General features: G+C 50.0%; 1 protein-coding gene across 3 annotated transcripts in view; it reads right to left on the bottom strand.

Annotated features, from left to right (window-relative positions):
• Positions 1-21,786, bottom strand: part of LOC128420040 (low molecular weight neuronal intermediate filament-like) — a 206,169-nt gene extending 184,383 nt beyond the window's left edge. The window contains exons 1-4 of one of the 3 annotated variants that reach the window (XR_008331957.1): positions 20,449-21,480; positions 17,043-17,360; positions 16,288-16,412; positions 12,408-13,078 (exon numbers count right to left, since the gene is read on the bottom strand). Coding sequence is in view for 2 of the 3 variants with exons in the window: in XM_053401425.1 (XP_053257400.1) it covers positions 12,820-13,078; positions 16,288-16,412; positions 17,043-17,360; positions 20,449-21,174 (1,428 nt within the window). In the remaining variant the exon portion in view is untranslated. Of the gene's footprint in view, positions 1-11,812; positions 13,079-16,287; positions 16,413-17,042; positions 17,361-20,448 lie in introns of those variants that run through there. The other 2 variants (XM_053401425.1, XM_053401426.1) reach the window with 2 other exon arrangements.

Below are 21,786 nucleotides of genomic sequence, written 5' to 3'. Positions count from 1 at the left end.
AGAAGCCAAGTGGATTGACAGTTGAGTCTTAATTCAGTACTGGGAATCGGACAGCATTTTCCACAGCTCTGACAGCCCTTGTACCGTAAATAACTCTGTCCTTTGATAGAGAGAGGAATGGCCCCAGAGCTTAGAAGGAGCAGCCAAGGGGACGTTGTCCATGTCAGCCACCCGAAGCAATCACCTCACTTTGCCTTGTGGCAGAGTCGGTCCTTTGGCCATGACTACTGTTGCCATGGGACGCGAGTGGTGCTGTGGGTTAAACCACAGAGCCTAGGACTTGCCGATCAGAAGGTCGGCGGTTCGAATCCCCGCAATGGGGTGAGCTCCTGTTGCTCAGTCCCTGCTCATGCCAACCTAGCAGTTCAAAAGCACGTCAAAGTCCAAGTAGATAAATATATACTGCTCTGGCGGGAAGGTAAACGGCGTTTCCATGCGCTGCTTTGGTTCACCAGAAGCGGCTTAGTCATGCTGGCCACATGACCCGGAAGCTGTACGCCGGCTCCCTCGGCCAATAAAGCGAGATGAGCGCCGCAACCCCAGAGTCGGCCACAACTGGACCTAATGGTCAGGGGCCTCTTTACCCTTTACCATTGCCATGAACTCTCCAGAAGGATGGCAGGCGTCGGCTGTGTTCATTCAGTGCAAAGAATTCTGGTCATTGCAGTTTGCTTAAGGGTTGCTGGGAACTGTGACTCTGTGAGGGGTGAACTACAGTGCGTAGAATTCTCTGCAGAGAAAAATGTGCCACAAATGTGATTTAAAGGGATCCCACCCTGCGACTCATTTAGATGTATTTTTGAGCAAATTCATGGAGCGTGAAAACCTCCATGTTCAGAGGCACTCTGTCTCTGAATACCAGTTGCTGGGGAACAAACAGCAGTATCCCTCAGGCCTCATTTGCAGGCTACCCAGCTGCACCTGCCTTGCCGCTGCCACAAGCAGGGTGCTGGACTAGGTGAGCCTTTGACCTTAGCCAGGCAAGTTGGTTGAGCACCAAGGGTGGTCCGTTCTCATGTCACCCTTTACCCTTTACCCTCCTGTCCTCGGTTACTAGTCTGAACTTGCAGCCCTTCATTCAGTGGCAGGCTTTGAAAGAGCCTTGTTACAGTAGAAATCTGTTGACAGTAGAAATCTGAACCCTACCCGAGTCACAATACTAAGCCTGTGGGAACCCAACCGCGCCCTCTAATCTGAATGCCTCCAGTGCTTAGTGCTTTCTTAGTGCTTAGGATTCTCAAGTTCTCTCTTGCGGGGTGCATGATTCTTGCCTGGGAGACGCTAATCCCTTTGTAAAGCGCCTTTAAGGTTCTGAATGTTGAAAGAACTGCCTGAGGAACTGTCATCAATGTGGAGGAGGCATGAATAGGTTGGATAAAACCAAGGGGTCCTTTCAGGGTGGGACTCTGGTATTTTGCCAGACCAGGATAAACCATTTAGGCCAAGCCCACATGGAAGCTTTCCCCAACCTGGTGCCCTCCATGTGCTGTTGGACGACACGTCCCATCAGCCCTAGCTGGCACAGCTGTATGGTTCTGGGGGTTCAGGGCTCCTGCATCAAACAGGAATAAACAGATGCACAAATATAGGATGGGGGGCAGCTGGCTCGACAGTGAGAAAAGGAGCTAGGGGTGTTAGTAGACCACAAGCTTAACACGAGTCAACAGTGCAATGCAGCAGCAAAAGTGCTAATGCAATTCTAAATTACACCAATGGAAGTAGAGTGTCCAGGTCAAGGGAAGTCTATTCCACCTTGGTTAGACCCCACCTGGAGTCCTGTGTCCAGTTCTGGGCACCACAGTTTAAGAAGTATATTGACAGCCTGGAAGGTGTGCAGAGCAAGGCAACCAAGAGGATCAGGGGTCTAGAAACCAAGCCTTATGAGGAACGGTTGAGGGAGCCAAGTGAGGCAGAGTCTGTCTGCCAGGTTCAGTCCAGTCCAAAGGTCAGGTGTATCTCAGTTCACGTAGTCAGACAATCTGGGGGTCAAGAAAACAAAGGCCCAAGGTTTTGAGAAGCAAGCAGCAGCAAGGCCTGGCCAGGAACAAGGGGCGTTGTTTCCAGCAACTGACTGAGGCTGGAAACCTTGCTTAAGAAAGCTGGAGCCAGCTGGTTCTCATCATGGAACAAGAAGGCTGATCAGCAGCAGATGGAGTCACTTCTGCTCCTTCAGGCTCAACAGGTGAAGCTGACTCCTGGCTCATGAGACCCAGTATGTTTAGCTTGGAGAAGCAAAGACAGAGGAGATTTGACAGCCACCTTCAGATATCTAAGGGTTGTCACATGGAAAGTGGCACAGGCTTGTCTTCTGCTGCCCCAGAAGGGAGATACTGAACCAATGGCTTCAAGTAACAAAACATGAGATTCTAATAATAATAATAATAATAATAATAATAATAATAATAATAATAATTTATTATTTATACCCCACCCATCTGGCTGAGTCTCCCCAGCCACTCTGGGTGGCTCCCAATCGAGTGTTAAAAACAATGCAGCATTAAATATTAAAAACTTCCCGAAACAGGGATGTCTTTTAAAGAGAAGATAGCTGCTTATTTCCTTCACATCTGAACGGATGGCGTTCCACAGGGTGGGTGCCACTACCAAGAAGGCCCTCTGCCTGGTTCCCTGTAACCTCACTTCTCGCAATGAAGTGAAACTCACTTCTTGCAATGAACTAAACATTCGAAATAACTTTCTGAGGCTGGATGGCCATCTGTCTTGGACTCTTTAGCTGTGATTCCTGCATTGCAAGGGGTTGGACTAGATTAAGGTTACCATATTTTTTCCAATGAATCCGGGGACACTTTTCAACTTCAATAGGAATGATAGGATTTTGTCAGGGGACTGATTTGTAAATCCGGGGACTGTCCCCGGGAAACGAGGACGTCTGGTAACCTTAGACTAGATCACCCTCCGGGTCCCTTCCAAGTCTACAATTATTTGATTCTATGTATGTGGTAACACTAGGGGACGCGGGTGGCGCTGTGGGTTAAACCACAGAGCCTAGGACTTGCTGATCAGAAGGTCAGCGGTTCGAATCCCCGCCATGGGGTGAGCTCCCGTTGCTCAGTCCCTGCTCCTGCCAACCTAGCAGTTCGAAAGCATGTCAAAGTGCAAGTAGATAAATAGGTACCGCTCCAGTGGGAAGGTAAACGGCGTTTCCGTGTGCTGCTCTGGTTCGCCAGAAGTGGCTTAGTCATGCTGGCCACATGACCCGGAAGCTGTACGCCGGCTCCCTCGGCCAGTAAAGCGAGATGAGTGCCGCAACCCCAGAGTCGGCCACGACTGGACCTAATGGTCAGGGGTCCCTTTACCCTTTACCTTTTATGTGGTAACACTGGGGAAGCATCTCAGAATAAAGCTAAAGCATAACAACAACACCACTAGTGCACTATGACTGTGTTAAAACCAAGGCACCCACAATCAAACCCAGTCTGGGGGGCCTCCTTGCAGCCATTGGCGCTTTCCCTGAGTGAAGGTCTGGGTCAAAGGCATTTGCTTAAAACTCTCTTTTCCAATCTGTGTAAGAGCGAGCCATTTACTTTGCTGACACCTCCACTCATTGCAGTTCTAAGCACTTTAGAGATGGAAATCAAACCAGGCAAGGCAAAGCCTGTGACCTTGTCAACATGAGGCTTTCTCCAGTGCCCTTGGCGGGAGGGGGGAGGGAGAGAATACAGATTGCGGGATAATTGTGCCAAACGAATCGTCAGCCCCACCACGTTATTTGATCAAGATGTTGAAGCTAGCCTGTGGCAGTTTGGAATATTTCATAATAAATATCAAGAGCAGGCCTGCTTGCTATATTAATACTGTATGTAGTGTCTGTAGAACAAAATTCACCTTTGATTCCCATTCAAATAGGCAGATGATTTTGACTCCTAGAGGAAATTTATATAAGAGAGGAATAGAAGAAAAGAGAAGGAAGAAAAAAGACAGGCTATGTTAAGATTTAAACTTTAAAAGCTCCGACCCACTCAATTGAATGGGTGAGAAACAATAACTTTATTGCACTATTCACAGAACCATAGAATTGTACAGTTGGAAGTGACCCCGTGCGCCATCTAGTCCAGCCCCATGCACTGCTGGAATCAGAGCTCAAGAACCCATGATAGATGGCCATCGGACCTCTGCTGAGAAACCTCCAATGAAGGAGGCCCCACCATCTTCCGACGGAGTCCATTCCACTATCAAACAGCTCTTCCAGTTGTAAAGTTCTTCCTAATCTACTTTCTTGACATTTGAATCTATTGGTTTGGTTTCTGGAGCAGCAGAAAACAAGCCTGTTCTTCCTTCCACATGGCAGCCCTTCAGATATTTGAAGATAGCTATCCTATCCCTTCTCAATCTTCTCTTCTCCAGGCTAAACATACCCAACTGCCTCCATCACTCCTCATGAGGCTTAGCTTCCAAACCCTTTGTCATCTTGGCTGCCCACTTCTGCATCTCTTCCAGCTTGCCAATATCCTTCTTAAACTGATTCCCAGGATGCCAGTGGAATGCGACCAAGGCAGAATAGAGCGGGACTAGTATTCCTTCCCTCCATCAGGACACTCACTTTTTGTTGATACAGCCTAGAAATGCATTAGCTTAGTCCTGTACAAGCAAAGCATGCAACCCCAGTGAGGTTCCTGTCATATTCTGCTTTCTCTCACTTTGCAGGATACCCTTTTCCCACAACGTATCCTGCAACTGCCTTGTTTTGTCTCTTCAGTTGTTCCCCTCGCAGCCGTTGCGAAGAGCCTGGCTCCCATCTTTCTCCCTCCAATGTCCTTCGTGACACCCCAAATCTGCCACTTTCGTTAGCCTCCGGAAGGATCCAGAGGCTTGATGGCTGGGAGCTGAGCACTCTGAGGAGTTGCAATAACACTGAATTGCTTCTTCAGCATTTAAAACCATTCAAGGGGATGGCAGAGGGCATTTCTCTCTCCTCCTCATTCAAACGTAATTAGATTAAAAAAGAACAAGTGGGTCACTGTGCAGCACAAGAAACCTACCAACACAGCTATTCCTTTCAGTGCCCACTCTGCACTTGGAGTTGAGATCTGGTGCATGATTAAAACTGTGCTCTCCAGGGGATCAATGATTTGTTTATCTCTTGCCAGGGCTAGGTGGGGAGAAACAGTATTACACGCTGAAATGACGACTTTGCCCTTGATATTGCGAGGGTCCTGTACATACAGTGGTACCTCAGTGTAAGAACAGCCCGGTTTAAGAACAATTTGGTTTACAAACTTCGCAAAACCAGAAGTAGTGTCCCACTTTGCAAACTTACCTCGGTCTAAAAACGGAAGCCAAACAGTGGAAGGGCACCAGCGGCGGGAGGCCTCATTAGGGAAAGCGCACCTCAGTTTAAGAACGGTTTCGGTTTAAGAACGGACTTCCAGAATGGATTAAGTTTGTAAACTGAGGTACCACTGTATTTGGACCTTCTATTGCATCCCTAAGAATTGCAGAAAATTCATAGGGTTGTGGGTTTTTTTTGCACATTATCCAATTTGGTTCTCATCCATAAAAGTACACAAGGAACAGATTTGCAAGTCAAATAGGGAGGAGATACGCTAGAAATTTGGAACGCGGGTGGTGCTGTGGGTTAAACCACAGAGCCTAGGGATTGCTGATCAGAAAGTCAGTGGTTCGAATCCCTATGACAGGGTGAGCTCCCGTTGCTCGGTCCCTGCTCCTGCCAACCTAGCAGCTTGAAAGCACGTCAAAGTGCAAGTAGATAAATAGGTACCGCTCCGGCAGGAAGCTAAACGGCATTTCCATTAGCTGCTCTGGTTTGCCAGAAGCGGCTTAGTCATGCTGGCCACATGACCCGGAAGCTGTACACCGGCTCCCTTGGCCAATAAAGCGAGATGAGCGCTGCAACCCCAGAGTTGTCTGTGACTGGACCTAATGGCCAGGGGTCCCTTTACCTTTATGCTAGAAATTGGACAAAATGAAGCAAGTTCTCTAATGTATGGGGGTCTGTAAAATTGCCAATGGGTATAGGGTTTGTTTGTTTTATTTTCCCCCCCCAAATTTTTCCCCCTTCGTTTTCACAATATTATAAACAAACAGGGTTGGTTTGTTTTAAAGGTGGTTTAATGATGTGTGTGACAAGACTGCAATAATATATGTACTAATCTCTAGTACGGGGACACGGGTGGCGCTGTGGGTAAAAGCCTCAGCGCCTAGGGCTTGCCGATCGAAAGGTCGGCGGTTCGAATCCCCGCGGCGGAGTGCGCTCCCGTTGCTCGGTCCCAGCGCCTGCCAACCTAGCAGTTCAAAAGCACCCCTGGGTGCAAGTAGATAAATAGGGACCGCTTACTGGCGGGAAGGTAAACAGTGTTTCCGTGTGCTGCGCTGGCTCGCCCGATGCAGCTTGTCACGCTGGTCACGTGACCCGGAAGTGTCTGCGGACAGCGCTGGCCCTCGGCCTCTAGAGTGAGATGAGCGCACAACCCTAGAGTCTGTCAAGACTGGCCCGTACGGGCAGGGGTACCTCTTTACCTTTTACTAATCTCTAGTACATGTGCTAATTTTTAGACATCCCAACCAGTATTGAGATTCAACGGATTCCAAGAGGTCTTTAGTGCACTCTAGCGGCCAAATGGAAGGATCGCCCAGCATCACATCTTGCCTTTTCCACCAACATCCACTGAGGGCTTGTCCACACTTTCCCTCTGTGCTGTAAAGCTCCATGTCCAAGCCTTCTTCTTTTTGCCTGGGAGCTTCCTCCACAAAAACCCACTCTTTAACGCTGAATCAGAGCAAGCAGCAATCTCCAGGAAACCTGAATTGTTTGTTGTGCTTTTTGAATTTATAATAGGAAACATCACAGAGGAGGTGAATCAAGGATCCTGACTGGGGGCCCTAATCTCATTTGCCTGTTCTGCCCAGGAAGCACCCGTGTTAGGGCTGGAAAATACATTTGTGATTCAATTCTGCCGCAGGCTCCTGACAGCGCTGGGTTCCAGGCATTAGTAGCAAATAGCCTGGCTCCCGTCTCCTTCAATTAGGCAGAGTCTGTGTGCATTAAACAGACTGTTTAGGGCAGGCTCCTTACTGCTTAGGAGAGGAAGACCACATTTGCCTTCCCAGGCCTGATGTGGAAAAGAGTGGTCAATAGCAGGTAGAAAATGTTTATTTGGGCTGCCCATGGAGAGATGCCAGAAGCCATCAGGTTTTTACCAATTGCACTCTTGTGAATACATACATACATGAGAGCCAGTGTGGTGCAGTGGTTTAGGGTGTCAGTCGAGGAGCTGGGAGACGTGGCCATGAAGCTCACTGGGTGACTAGTTGGGTGCTAGTCACCTAACCCTACCCTGAGGGTTGTTGTGGAGATTAAGTGAGCTCCTCTGATGAAAAGGTGGGATACAAATGCAATAAAAAGTGTGTGTTTAGGGGGGGGAATAAATGATTAAATAAATGCAATTATCTATCTAATCTATCCAGCCCTGCACATACTTTGGCAAGCAGCTTCTACCATATCAATAACCATAGACTTTCCTCCCTCATTTCATTAGCTGCCTCTCCTGGGCAGCTTTACCAATGGCTCATTGGGGGCCACTTTCTGATCTATTAGTTTCTGGAAAAGCACCTCTTGTTCTTGCCAGAGATGTATTTCCCTCTGCAGGAGTATTTCATTAACGCAGCCTGAGTTTTAATGCAATAATCTTCGAAGAAGTTTCCAGTAGTACAGGAATCACGCCAAGGCTAGCAGCATTAGTTGCATTAGGATGTAAGAAGAGGCGGCTGCTGGATCAGACCAAAGGGGCACCATCTGGTCCATTATGCCACAGTCCGGTTCACGGGTGATCGAAGTCCCGGCAGGGGACATGAGGACCGGGGGCAAGATGGCGGGGTGGGAGCAGGAACAGGGGTCAGGAAGCCAAGAGTCCGAGGACCAAGAAGCAAGGAGTCACAAAATCAAGGGTCCAAGGATCAAGGATCAGGAAGTGTGTTGCTGTGGCAAAGAGCCGAAGGGAAATGCTGACCTTATATCCCTTCCCAGCTCTTGCCACCAGGTGCTGTGAGTTACCAGTCAGCCTCAGCTGTGTGGCCGCGCCTTGCCTCTCCAGAACGAACTTAGGAAGGCCCCAGTCCTGCAAAGTCCTAGTGGTCACAGGGCCTGGCTCCTGCACGCACACCTGACACATTATCCTGTTCTCACAGTGGCCACCCAGATGCTGCAAAGGGAAGCTCAGAAGCCCAAAAGCAATGCTCTGCCCCCCCTCCTCTGGTTTCCAGCACCTGGGACACAGAAGCATTGTGGCCTTCAATTGTGGAGGCAGAGCAGACATGGCTGGGAGCCGCTGACAGCCCTCTCCTCCTCCATGAATTTGTCTCTTCCTGTTTTAAAGCCATCCAAGTTGGTGGCCATCACTGCCTCCTGTGGCAGGCAGTTCCGTAGATTAACTAGGCACCACCTAAACATTTCCAAAACAGGCCCCATGAACGAACGTTCCTCACCGGGGTCGAGCCTCAATAACCATTCTAAATTCTGCCTAGATCAATTGAATTTCAGTGGATAAAGCAGAAGGGGCATAATCCAGGGAAATCTAGGCAATTTCCAACTCCTGCCGCATTTCAACAATTATCCAGCACAACTTTAAAGCCCACCCCCCTTGAAACCAAAGGGATATTGATACTGGCAGCCCTGCAACACCATTTCACACGGGGCAAATGAGGGAGGGGGGGAAAGGTACAATCCTGTTCATCGGGGCTTTTCGTTTCCATTTTATTTTTGCCTTCCAAATAAATAAACAAACAATGAAAATAAATATATAAATAAATAAATAAATAACCATCACAGGACATCAACTGGAATGTAGGTTCATGCACAGGTAACACCAATGATTAAATAAGCAGCATTTGAAATGACTGTATGACCTTCCTTGTCTTACATTCAATTTGCATTCCTCTACATTTATACACAGACACTTAAAACGCTCTCTATCTGGACATGCATTGCATTCTCTAATAGGCATCGCGTATTTCCGGACACTCAAAAGGGAGGCTGGGGCAGAATCTGTGGGGAGCATCTCTTGGGTGAAAACGTCCAACCAGAGAACACCTGGGACATTTAATTTCGTGCTGTTAAGATGAAGACCATGATCATCTGCAGGCGGCCAGTGGGATCACAGCACAATCACATCTTACTCAGAGTTTTGGTTCCAAGGGTTTTGTGTATACCACAAAGGTCGCACATACCCAGCCCCCTGGAGCTGCCCCAGCTGGCAGTTGAGGGGGGGAAACCGCAGGACTCCTAGAGCGGATACGCTGAGCAGGCCTTGCCCAAGCAAGGTGGAGAGCTCAAAGGCTCTTTTCATTTGGGGTTACCTTTTAAGATCTCCACCTTGCGTGAGGGAGGGGAAGCGGCAAGGCCTGCTCAACGCACCACTTCTGGAAGGCCAGGGGTGCTCGTGGAAGATCTCACCGGACCTCAAGATTTCCCTGCGAGATCTTGCAAGAGCATCCCAGAGCTAGCGCACTGACTGGATCTTGGCCTCATCAAGCAAGGCTTAAATGCTCTTTCCGTAGTGGGTAACCACAAAAGGACTTGGCGCAAAAAAACCGCTTTTGAGCTCTCCGCTTTGCTTGGATTTAACTTGCGCAATTTCAACTGCATATGCTTGAAATTGTGCAGGTTAAATGCACACAAGATGTCGCTGTACTGTATTTAACTTTATGTGGCACCTTCACTACTACAAAATAAAAAAAATCCTTCCAGTAGCACCTTAGAGACCAACTAAGTTTGTTATTGGTATGAGCTTTTGTGTGTATGCACACTTCTTCAGATACTACTACAGTCGTACCTTGGAATTCGAACGGAATCCGTTCTGGAAGTCCGTTCGACTTCCAAAACGTTCGAAAACCAAAGCGCAGCTTCTGATTGGCTGCAAGAAGCCCCTGCAACCAATCGGAAGCCGCAGAAGCCCCGTCGGGCGTTCGGTTTCCAAAAGAACGTTCAAAAACTGCAACACTCCTGGGTTTCGATCGTTCGGGAGCCGATTTGTTCAGGAGCCAATGAGTTCGAGATCCAATGTATGACTGTACAGGCAAGTTATGGCAGACTGACTATCCATCCTTATAACGTATTTTTTCTACAACACGACTTTTTATAAAGTTCCAGGAACTTTTAGTAGAACACAACGATAACAAACTTTTCTTATTTAAATGCTTTTGCATATCTGACACCTTCCCATTTAAATGGCATTCTACAATAGGAATGTTTAATTCCAATTTGATCGTTGCCTCCCACTTTTTTGAGTTGCCACCGGGAGATGTTCCTTGCAGACTGCGCCTGCCACCAAACAGCTGAGAGGGATGACATTTGCCCAGTAAATGTCTTTGCCTAATTCCTTTCTCTAAAAAGGACCCAAAATGGGTGGTTTAAATTCTTCAACTCCTTTAGCAGCTCTCTAGTGTTGCTTGTGGACCAGTCACCACAGGCTTTACATTCAGAATACCCAACTAACCCTTCCTACAAATTGCTCAGCATGCAATGGGTACATTCCTAGAGCCAAGATACAAATGGCATTCAAACGTGTGCTTGCAAAGGGAAACACATTTCAAACTGTGTGTGTAAACTGCAACACAGGATAATGGTGGACAGGGAAAAGCTTAAGCCGGGCTTCCTCAACCTCAAACATCCTCCAGATGTTTTGAGACTACAATTCCCAGCATCTCTGACCACTGGTCCTGCTAGCTAGGGATCATGGGAGTTGCAGGCCTGGCTTTAAGCACACAAACACTCCTGCCTCTCTGCTCTTTCCCTGTTAAATGGGCAGGCTGGACTCAACAATGGGAATATCAAGGCAGAAGCATTACAGATGCTCAGGAACAATTCTTTTGTGCCATCCATATTCCTCTGGGTACGTACCTTCTGTTTCAGAATCAGTTTACCCCAAAACTCCCTCCATTTTTAATTTTTTTTTATAAATAGATAACAAAGAATTAGAAAGTCAGAGATCAGTCACACCTTAGGAAGCCTAACAGGTAAAGAGAATAACTTCAAGGCTAGGACCGTTGTTAAAAAGGGCAAAGACTGTGGAAAAAACAAGAGCCCAGAAGTGGGTTTTAATTCACTGACCCTCCATGGCTAGAGGGACCACCTGGGGCAGCTGTACAAACAAGTAAAAAGGTAAAGGTAAAGGGGACCCCTGACCATTAGGTCCAGTCATGGCCGACTCTGGGGTTGCGGCGATCATCTCGCTTTATTGGCCAAGGGAGCATAACTAAGCCGGTTCTGGTGAACCAGAGCAGCACATGGAAACGCCGTTTACCTTTCTGCCGGATTTATCTACTTGCACTTTGACGTGCTTTCGAACTGCTAGGTTGGCAGGAGCAGGGACTGAGCAAAGGGATCTCACCCCGTCACGGGGATTTGAACCGCCGACCTTCTGATCAGCAAGTCCTAGGCTCTGTGGTTTAACCCATAGCACAAAATGCACAGGTCAGGAGGGAAGGCTTCCTGTCTGCCCCACCCAAAGGCACTGTGCCTCTAACTGCAGGCAGGGAATCTCTAAGTGCAGAGGTGGTGGTGGTGGGGTTTGGTGGGGAGGGGCTCGTTGGATGTTTTCCAACTCTACAGTTCTACCACAAAGGATCTGAGTAACCCTAACCCTTTCCCTGCCAGCTGTAAGTCAGCACCCAGCCACTCTAAACTGCTTGTCCACCTGGAGAACAGGGAGGAAGACCAGTTTTGAATGAGTAAGAAGCTGTCAAGGAAAGAGTAAAACAGCCAGTTCTCCCCTGAGAACTGACTGCCACTCCTCCTGACTGCAGTTTTTTCTGAACAGACAGACAGACAAAGGGGTGGAGACCACATAACCACAATGATCTGCCCTGTGGCTTTTAAAGTCAGAGGTTTTGAATGAGAAAGAGGCACAAAATGAGTAACTTGGAAGTATTAAATATATTCTAGAACAGCAGTTCCCAAAGTGGGTAGGATGACCCCCTGGGGGCAGTGGCATCTCCTGGGGGGGGCACTAAGAGGCAAGGGGGTGGCAGGGGGCGCTGGAGGTGTAAATGACAAGCAGACTTTGAAAAGCTGTTCTCACTGGATCCAGTTCATCAGTTCTGTTGAATCAATTTAACTACATAGTGATTTTCCCTAGTGGGTCATGCAAACCACTATTCTGGAATAATGCTTTTCATGGGGAGGGGGCAGTGGGGGTTGAATTTATGGAACCAAGGGGGCAGCGGCCTGAAAAACATTTGGGAATCGCTGCACTTCAGCATTCAAGGACCTTGTCTGAAGTCAGGTCAGCCTCAGAGCAGAAGTGGGCAATGCTAATGTAACCTAAGTGAGCCTTCCCCAACCTGGTGCCCTCCAGATCAGAAGACTGAAGATGGTCAACAAAGGGGGGGGGTATGGAGGGCAGGCTAATCTTAAGCACACACACACACACACCTGCAAGTTTCCCTCTCGGAAGATTACGTTTTGCAGGAAGTGTTTCAGACAGGGGAAGACTTCTGTGTGTCGCTCACAGACAAACACAGTGGGATTTACTCCAAAGTAAACTTGCAGAGGTTTGTGATGCTAGAGAGCTAAGAGGTCCAGCTATCTGCCCAAGAGCTCTAAAGCCTCCGCTTGTGATATGCAACTGAGTTCTGGGCAGATCTGTGTGGTGCTGGTTCCTGGAGAGTTGCCAGAGGCTTGTGGATCTGTCTGGGAGTAATTTGGTGTCCGGTTATCATGGTCTGCCTGACCAACTCATCCCGAGAGCTATCCCATGTCTGAAAAACCTACAACACCCTCACCCCATTCTGAGGAAATTCAGTGAGAGGGTGGGTGGGGAAGGCTGCCTTTGGGACACAGTTTTAGGTTTTGGGCACGCCCGTTGCAGACTTCTCGTCTCCAGATTCATCCTCGTCCTTTGACTCTCCCGAGTCATTGGACTCCTTGGGGCTGTCCTGGGACTCTGCCTTCTTGTCCTTCCGGATCGCCACTGTGCTGGCCGAGAAGCCCTTGAAGCCGGCCAGGGGGCTCGAGGAGAAGGGGTAGCCCAGGCCAAACGCACTGCTGCTGCTGCTGCTGCTGACGGTGCTCAGGCGGGTCTCTTCCCCTTCCAGCAATTTTCTGCAGGGGCAAAAACACACAAACCACGTCAGAACAACACTACGGATCTCTCAAGATCCACCACTGGTTCCCAAAGTGGGTGGTGGCGCCCCCTGGGGGCCATGGTGTAAGGGAGTTATTCATCCAGAAACACAGAGAAGATTCCAGAACAGTTGTACGTAAGTGGGAGTGGCACTCTGAGCATGTACAGCTTCAGCTGGAAGCGCTGATAAAAAGAGAACTTTTGTTTTAGCTTTTTGCAGACAACTGACCAACAAATGCTGTCTGCAAACTGCTGCATCCTGACTGCCGATGGGCTGTGTCTGCCTACGTCATTGCTAAAGAGAAAGAGGGACTGAAACTTAAGTGTGCCGTTACAGCTATTGCTATAATGATTGTAAATAGTGCTGCCGTGATGCATTTATGACCAGTCAAGCGATAAATCACTTGACTGAGTTGCACAGTGCCTGGGAGTGTAACTTCAATTGCTGACCACTGTTTCCAGAAACTCTGCTAAATGGACAAAAGCTTCTAACGAGGTGCCTACACACAAGTATTCTCATGCAGCAAAAGTGTGATGACCTAGGGGGGTATGAAGGGGGAGGGGGTGGCCTAGAGGACACTGGAGGTGTCAGTGACTATCAGCCTTTGAAAATCTGGATCAAATGCATCAGTTTTGTTGAATTCTGGCTAGGTTTTTAGATTTTCTGTGAATCTTACTTAGTGGTTTGTTCAAGCTGCTACAGTGGTACCTCGCAAGACGAAATTAATTCGTTCCGCGAGTTTTTTCTTCTTGCGAGTTATTTGTCTTGCGAAGCACGGTTTCCCATAGGAATGCATTGAAAATCAATTAATGCGTTCCTATGGAAACCGCTTGCCGGGCTGGCGGTGCGGAGAAGGGCTTTTCTCCCCACCGCAAGCCTTCAGAACAGGTCCGGGAACAGAAGAGAAGGCGCGCAGAGCTTCTCCTCTGTTCCCAGGGCTTGCGGTGGGAGGAGGGTTTTTCCTCCCCACCGCCAACATTCAGAACAGCATTCTGAATGTTGGTGGTGGGGAGGAAAACCCTTCTCCCACCGCAAGTCTTCAGGACAGGTCCGGGAACAGAGGGGAAGGTGCGCTGCGCTTCTCCTCTGTCCCCGGACCTGTTCTGAAGGCTGGTGGTCCACCACCAGCCTTCAGAACAGCCTTCCGAAGGCTGGCGCAGGGAGGAGGTCTCTCCGCCCCACCGCCAGCCTTCGGAGCAGCCTTCCGAAGGCTGGCGCAGGGAGGAGGTCTCTCCACCCCACCGCCAGCCTTCGGAGCAGCCTTCCGAAGGCTGGCAGGGGGAGGAGGTCTCTCCGCCCCACCGCCAGCCTTCGGAACAGCCTTCCAAAGGCTGGCGGGGGGAGAAGGTCTCTCCGCCTCACCGCCAGCCTTCGGAAGAGGTCCGGGGACAGTGGGGAAGACGCGCTGCGCTTCCCCGCTGTCCCCGGAGATTTCCCTATGGGCTTTCATCTTGCGAAGCAAGCCCATAGGGAAATTCGTCTGGCGAAGCACCTCGAAAAACGGAAAACTCTTTCTTCTTGCGAGTTTTCCGTCTTGCGAGGCATTCGTCTTGCGAGGTACCACTGTATTCTGAAATAATGCTTTTAATAAGGTAGGGGTCACTGGGGATGGGTTTAGGGAAGCAAGGGGGGTAGTGGCCCCCCAAAAGCTTGGGAACCACTGCTGTAGAAACCCAACCAAGTACTTCCTTCCTTAAGAAATAAACCCTGCAGCATGTTGCCAAGCCTGGCTTTCAATTTGAATTTAGCCTGATCTTTTATTCCCCTTCCTTCCCTCCCCCTTCACTTTTTATGAAGATTACCCTCTCTGGGATCCCACAGCTAATTCTTCCCTGGTCTCCTCACTGGCCCAAATAGGAGTAATTTAGCCAGCTAGCCCCGGTGATCATCTAATGTTTATTGGATGGATTTTCCCCCTAAATTGATTTTTGATTTCTGAATTTATTGTTATTCACGTTTTATACTGTATTTTATGCTGTTTTTTGTTGCATCAAGTAAGTGTTTTAAATTTGTTGTTAGCCGCCCTGAGCCTGGTTTTCTGAACTGGGAAGGGCGGGGTATAAACAAAAAATTGTTTATTTATTTATTTGTTTAAGGGCAGCACCAAGGACAGTGGCAGGGAGCAGCCAGAGGGCAGGCAAGTTTGCTGAAGCTAAGGAGGTCTGGGTCTTCTCAGCGCATGGACAAAAACCTACCTAGAAACCACAGCTATCTACCCTGGGTTCCACAATTAAAAATAGAAGATTAAAAAAGGAAAAAGTCAGGAGAGGGCAACCAAGATGATCGAAGGCCTGGAAAAGAAGCCAAGATCAGTTGAGGAAGTTGGGAAGAGAAGATTGAGAGGGGATGTGACTGTAATACCTCAAAGACCACTTCCTTCTGTAAGAACCAGCAAGGACCCTGCAATTATCCTCTGAGGCCCTTCTTTGTGTGCCTCTTCCACAAGAAGTCCGGAGGGTGGCAACACAAGAACAGGCCTTTTCTGCGGTGACTCCCATTTGTGGAATGCTCTCCCCAGAGACACTCACCTGGCGCCTTCATTACACAAGTTTAGGTGCCAGGTGAAAATGTTCCCTCTTCAACCGGGTGCTGGGCTGATTAACATTCTATGGCTTTTAAAATGTGTTTGTGGAAGGTTGGTCATTGACTAGTTTGGGTTTTATTGTGTATCTTGTGTACTCATTCTGTATTTTTCTGTTGTGAGCTGCCCTAGGCTCTTCAGATGAAGGGCATTATATCAATTTAAATAATATCAATAATAATATGTCCCATGGGAGATGGAGAAAGCTTGTTCCCTTCTGCTACAGAAGGTAGGACTCAAACATCAGGAAGAATTTTTTGAGGGTAAAAGCTGTTCAATAGCGGTGGACTCTTCTTCTTCATCAGATGTTTTTAAACAGAGGTGGGCTAGCCATCTGTCATGGATTCTTTGGCTGAGATTCCTGCACTGCAGGAGGTTGGACTAGATGACTCTCAGGGTCGCTTCCAACTATACCATTCGATAATTCAATGATTTGTGCAGGGGACGTTCCTGGTGGATGGTTTCCCCACCCCAAAATTAGCATGAGTTAATGTGGGGCCTGCATGTTGGAGACCAAAACGTTGATGCCCAACCTCCGTTTCTCCCCCAAACAGCCCAAAGAATGGAACAACAGGTGAGCAGGAAGGGGGAGATGGCCCTCCTACCTGTACGCTGCTATTTCAATATCCAGAGCCATCTTCACATTCAACAGGTCCTGGTACTCCCGCAGGTGACGGGCCATCTCCCCCTTGGTTGTCCTCAGGGCATTTTCCAGCTGGCTGATGGTCTCCTGAAATGTATCACAATTTATACGTAACATCAATACCTGTAGCACTTTAAAGCATAACAAGGACGGCGGATCCCCACCCCCGAGGTGCTGCCAATCAAAACCAGCCTTCCCCAACCAGGTGCTCTCCAACTGTGGACTCCACATCCCATTAGCCTCAGCCAACTGCACTAGATGTTGGGAACTGTAGTCTAACCTTCCTGCGTACGCTAAGATGAGGCTGGCTGGTTGTCAGAGGAGAGAACAGGACAGGATGGCAGAGGCAGGCATGGGGGGATGTGATCATGAGCTGTGGGCAGGGGGACTGTCTGGAAAAAGTGGATTTTAAGGAGAAAGGTGTGCAGAACTTTGGGACAGCAAGTGAGAATTGACAGAGGAAGAGCAGGGCTTGGAGAATGGAGTTCATTGTCAGGGAGAAGATGGGGAAATAAGGGCAGAAGGAAAACAATAGACAAGTAAAAGCAAGAACAATCTTTACAAATGTTCCCTGTGGAGCACAACTCAACATTGAGGCCTTTAGGACAAAAAAGGCAGCAGGCAGAGAGTTATGCAGGTTAACTTAAAGAGGCGGCTGGAAAACAACCAAACCACGGTTTGTTAACGCCTCTTAGCTCAACAAACCGTGTGACGCACCTGCAAGTCACGCATCTCTTTGCTGCTCCTCTCCTCGGCCTCCTGCAGCTGCCTCTCCAGGGACTCGTTGGCTCCGCGCAGGGACTCGATCTCGATGTTCCGGGCTTGCAGCTGCCGGCGATATTCGGAAATCTCCTCCTTGGCCTGGCGGATGCTGTCGCTGCTGCGAGCTGCCTCTTCAGTGAAGTTGGCAAACTTGGATTTGTACCACTCCTCAGCCGACTGCTGGTTCCGGGCGGACAGGACTTCGTACTGGGTGCGGATCTCTTTCAAGGCAGCCGTGAGGTCAGGCTTGCTCATGTCAATCTCGACGGAGACCTGGAGGGGAACAGATAGACGGAAGGCCCTCAGCGGCAGGAAGAGGTCCACTCTTCCTAATGAGAGGCCCTGGGAATCTGCTCTATTCATTATGATGGTGGCTGGGATTGCAGTTATGATCATGCTTTACGATTACAGTCATATCCTCTTTTCCCTCCAAGGAGCTTAAGGTGAGATCCGTGTGGATAAGCTCAGATTTTCACTAATATATGCATTCCTAAGTACACTTTCCTCCATTGTATGTATTTTGGTGAACATAACTTAGAGAACTGCAAGGCAAAATTCAGAGAGGTGCAAATTTCAATGGGCGGGTGTTGGCATATTTCGGCTGGCATATGGTTTCAGAAACGGTTACCTGGGCAATTTCACCTTTAACTGTGAACAGAATTAAATTTCTTCCAGAGGTCAAGAATGCCCCCGCTAACCCCTCCTGTTTCCAACAGGGCTTGCCAGATTGGCTGCTCTGAGGCTTTCTGCTTCCAAGCAACTGAAACACCCCCACCCCTAGGGAAGTGGGAAGCTGCCATTATGAAGACCTTGGTCCACTGAGCTCAGTGTGGTTTCATGAGGAGGTTTCCGGGGACATTTCCAGCCCTACTCAGAGTAATAGATTTTCTAACGGTAAAACCTCTGTTTTATGCGCATGTGACAGCAAATCAATAGAATCCCGTTATCATATCTTGTTTAATTGTCCTTTATATATTGTTCCCCGATCAAGGATTCTGAGTTCAATCATCTTGGAAACTGTTACTAAACCACCTGAATTACATCTAGCCTATTTACTCCAGGACATTGACTCTTATAGAACATTACAGGTTGCCAGATTCCTGAATTCAGTTCTTTCATATAAAAGACTTCATGGAATGCTGCATGACTATTAAAAATCTAGTAAACTTTATCCACCATCTTTATATTCAAGGCCACAATATGGTACATCTAGAGATTGTATGTAACGTGAAGGAGATTATGCGTTGAAATATTTTAGTTGATATTTTAGAATGTAAAATGCTATTTTATTTATTGATTGGTTTTACCTTGTGGGCTTATAGCCGAATAAAGTATTATCTATCTATCTGACTGACAGCCCTACTCAGAGATGCTGCCTGGAGCTGACCCTGGGACCTTCTGCATGCAGAGCCACTGGACTACCAAGGAGTGGGGGAGGGGCACCTGGCACCCAGCAAGGGGTGATCTCCGCTGACCTGCAGCCTCAAAGCTGGGATAAAGGCTGGTCGCTCATCACATGTGCTTCAGGAGGCAGCAGAGTTGCCACAGCCAGGGATCTGATGTCAAAGCCTGAGCAAATGTCTCACGAGGACGTAAGAAGCGCCTGCTGGATCAGGCCAACCTAGTCCAGCATCCTGTTCTTACAGGGGCCAGCCAGATGCTCCAGTGGGAAACCTGCAAGCCAGATCCGAGCACAAGAGCAACTCTTCCCCCGTGGCTTCCAGGAACTGGTATTCAGAAGCACTGCTGCCTCCAGCTGTAGAGGAATAGCACAGCCATAGTCTCTTGTTGCCGCTCTCCAAACGCCACTCCCAATAAGCTGCCGACAGCCCTGTTCACCATGTATCTAACCCAGGACTCCCAAGTCCCATCACTCCCAGCCAGCATGGCCAATGGTCACTGCTAGGCCACAGCCCACTACATCTGGAAGGCACCAATTCTTTTCCAAGTCCACTTCAACCTGCAGCCACAACCACATCCTGCAACAGTGAGTTCCACTGATCAGCTGACACTTGAAGCCGCACTCCCGGTTAAACAATTCACTGCGTAACCCTAGAGGGCAGGAGTTGGGCTCGCAAGCACACAATCCATGTCGCTTCCCAACTGTACAGAAGAAGGTAAGAAGAGCCAGGTTGCTGGATCAGACCAAAGGCCCACCGAGTCCTCTGCACCTGTGGACAATGTCCACAAACTGCTACATCTGGCAGCAGCAACCAATTCCCCAAATAACGGCACCGTGCGCAAAGAAGCTTTAGCTTGCCCTGACTCTCACACGCAATTCCTTTAAAGCGCAATGTTCCTTCTCAAAGAATTCCAGACACTGAAGTTTACTCCTTACAGAGTTATAGTTCCTGGCAACCCAAAACAAACTACACTGCCCACAATTCTATAGGGAGGCAAAACTTGCCCTAAATGTTCTTTAAATGAATCGTGTGTAGGCAGACAATGGTAACTAGCTAACCTCAAGCCCTAGTATTATTGTAAGAGGAGTAAAATTAGGCCCACAATATGTCCGGGTTTTCCTGGACACATCTGGGAACTGGGCTTGAAAATGGCGCAAAGGTGGATTTTTGCTGAATTTGCAAAATGTGCAGGAAAACCCAGACACGTGGCAAGTAGGGTTATTTTAAAGAAAACACCCCAGAATTTATTTAAAAGCGCAAAAATGTTTCCATGGGGGGGGGGGAATTGTTCACAGAAAAAGCTCAACAACTCCATCTGGATTTTCACTTTGGAGGAAATGGCAGCCCTAAGTAAACTTCTCTCCATCCATCTACTTTGTCCACACAATGGTTAGTTTTCTAAATCTTTCAATCAGATCCTTGGAAGCGCCTCCTAGGATGTAGCCTTGACTCTTGGGAAAGGAGTGAGACTAGAACTCAGGGACATTCAGTGAAGTTAAATGCTGGAAGACAGATAAGAGTATTTCTTTAAACAGTAGGACACAGCTAAACTAGGGGCACTCTCTCCCACAGGAGGCAGGAATGGCCACCAACCTAGATGGCTTTCAAAGTCAAGGAGGAGAGGTCCATGGATGGCGATGCTCTGTCTCCACAGTTACAATTTCTGTAAACAGCAGGAGGGGAGAGGGCTTTTGTGCGCAAATCCTACTTGCAGGTTTCCCCAAAGGGGCATCTAAGTGGCCAACAGGATGTTGAACTAGACGGAGCACTGGCCTGATCCAGGTCAGAAGGTTCTTCTACCTCCTCAAGCAGGACATTTTGGACGCTGCTTTCACTACATTCAGCTTCCCTCCTCCACCATCATGTCCTTTAGCCCTCCGGGTCGGCCACTGTGCGCGCACGATGCTGGACCAGACGACGGTGCCTCGGGAGCCCCCGCCGCCCCCTGCCCGCCTCACCTGCGCCCCCTGCAGCTCGGCCTGCAGCTCGGCCACCTCCTCGTCGTGGACGTGGCGCAGGAAGGCGATCTCGTCCAGGAGCGCCTCCACCTTCTTCTCCAGCTCCAGGCGGGCCAGGGCGGCGCGGTCGGCGTCCTTGCGCGCGTCGCGCAGCGCCAGCTCGGCCTCCTGGCGCCGCGCCGCCTCGTGGGCCGCCTGCTCGCGCAGCCGCTGGAGGGCGCGGCCCAGCTGCTGGCTCTCCAGCGCCGCCTGGTCGCCGTCGTGGCGCAGCGCCTCCACCTGCGAGCGCAGCTCGCGCACCTCCTGCTCGTACAGCGCCTGCAGGCGCGACGGCTCGGCCTGCCGCTGCCGCAGCGCCGCCACCTCGGCCTCCAGCAGCCGGTTGTGCTGCTCCAGCTGGTGCACCTTCTCGATGTAGCTGACGAAGCGGTCGTTGAGGCCCTGCAGCTGCTCCTTCTCGTTGGTGCGCACGATCTTCAGCTCGTTGCTCAGCGCGCTCGGCCCCGACGCCGACGCCGCCCCCCCGCCGCCCCGCAGCGCCTCCAGGTGGTCCAGCGAGCTGCTCGGCGCCGGCAGCTTCCGATACGACGACGAGAAGGCCGAGGGGCCCGCGGCCCCCGACGCCCCCGCCCGGCCCGCCGTCGAGCCGTACGCCAGGCTGCGGCCCGCGAAGGGCTTCCTGCCGTGGGACGGCGCGGCGAAGAGCAGCTCCCGGCTGTAGCTCATGGCCGCGGCTGCGACGGGCGTCCGGGGCCGCCGCGAAGGGGGCGATCCTGCCGGAGGAAGGAGGGTCGCGGCGCCGGCGGAGGCTCTTCGACAGCGGGCGGGGAGCGCGGCACGCCGGAGCTTTTATCGCCGGGCCGGCGCCAATCCGAGCGGCGCAGCGGCGACAAAGTCACGTCGGGCAGCCAATTGCAAAGGCGAGGAGGGGGGCGCAGGGGGGGAGGAGGAGGATTTTTCTCGCCGGCTGCCGCCGCCAAGAGCTTCATCAGCAAATGTGGCGGAGATCAGCCTTGACCGAGCCCCGAAATCTAGATGGAGCGGGTGTTGCAGGAGGCGGACGAGCCCTCGGGTCTCCCCACGCGGCTGCGTTGCGAATCGGGCCCCGAGGCGGAAATCGCAACCGTGGGAGCACCGGGGGCTACCTTACCGAATCAGGCCACGTTGGCGCACCTAGGTCAGTGTCCTCTGCTCTGACCGGCAGCGGCTCTCCCGGCTTGCACCACGGGGTTTGTCCATTCCGGGCTGCACCTGTCAGCCTGCAACGCCGCTGCTCTCCTGCTGAGCTGTGGTCAGTCCAGGGTACCTAAGACTTGACTCCCAGTGAGCCTTCGCATA

Source organism: Podarcis raffonei, chromosome 8 (assembly GCF_027172205.1).
Source record: "Podarcis raffonei isolate rPodRaf1 chromosome 8, rPodRaf1.pri, whole genome shotgun sequence".
NCBI lineage: Eukaryota > Metazoa > Chordata > Lepidosauria > Squamata > Lacertidae > Podarcis > Podarcis raffonei.
Note: the sequence above shows the minus strand (reverse complement) of the source record. Positions and strands in the feature narration are given on the sequence as shown.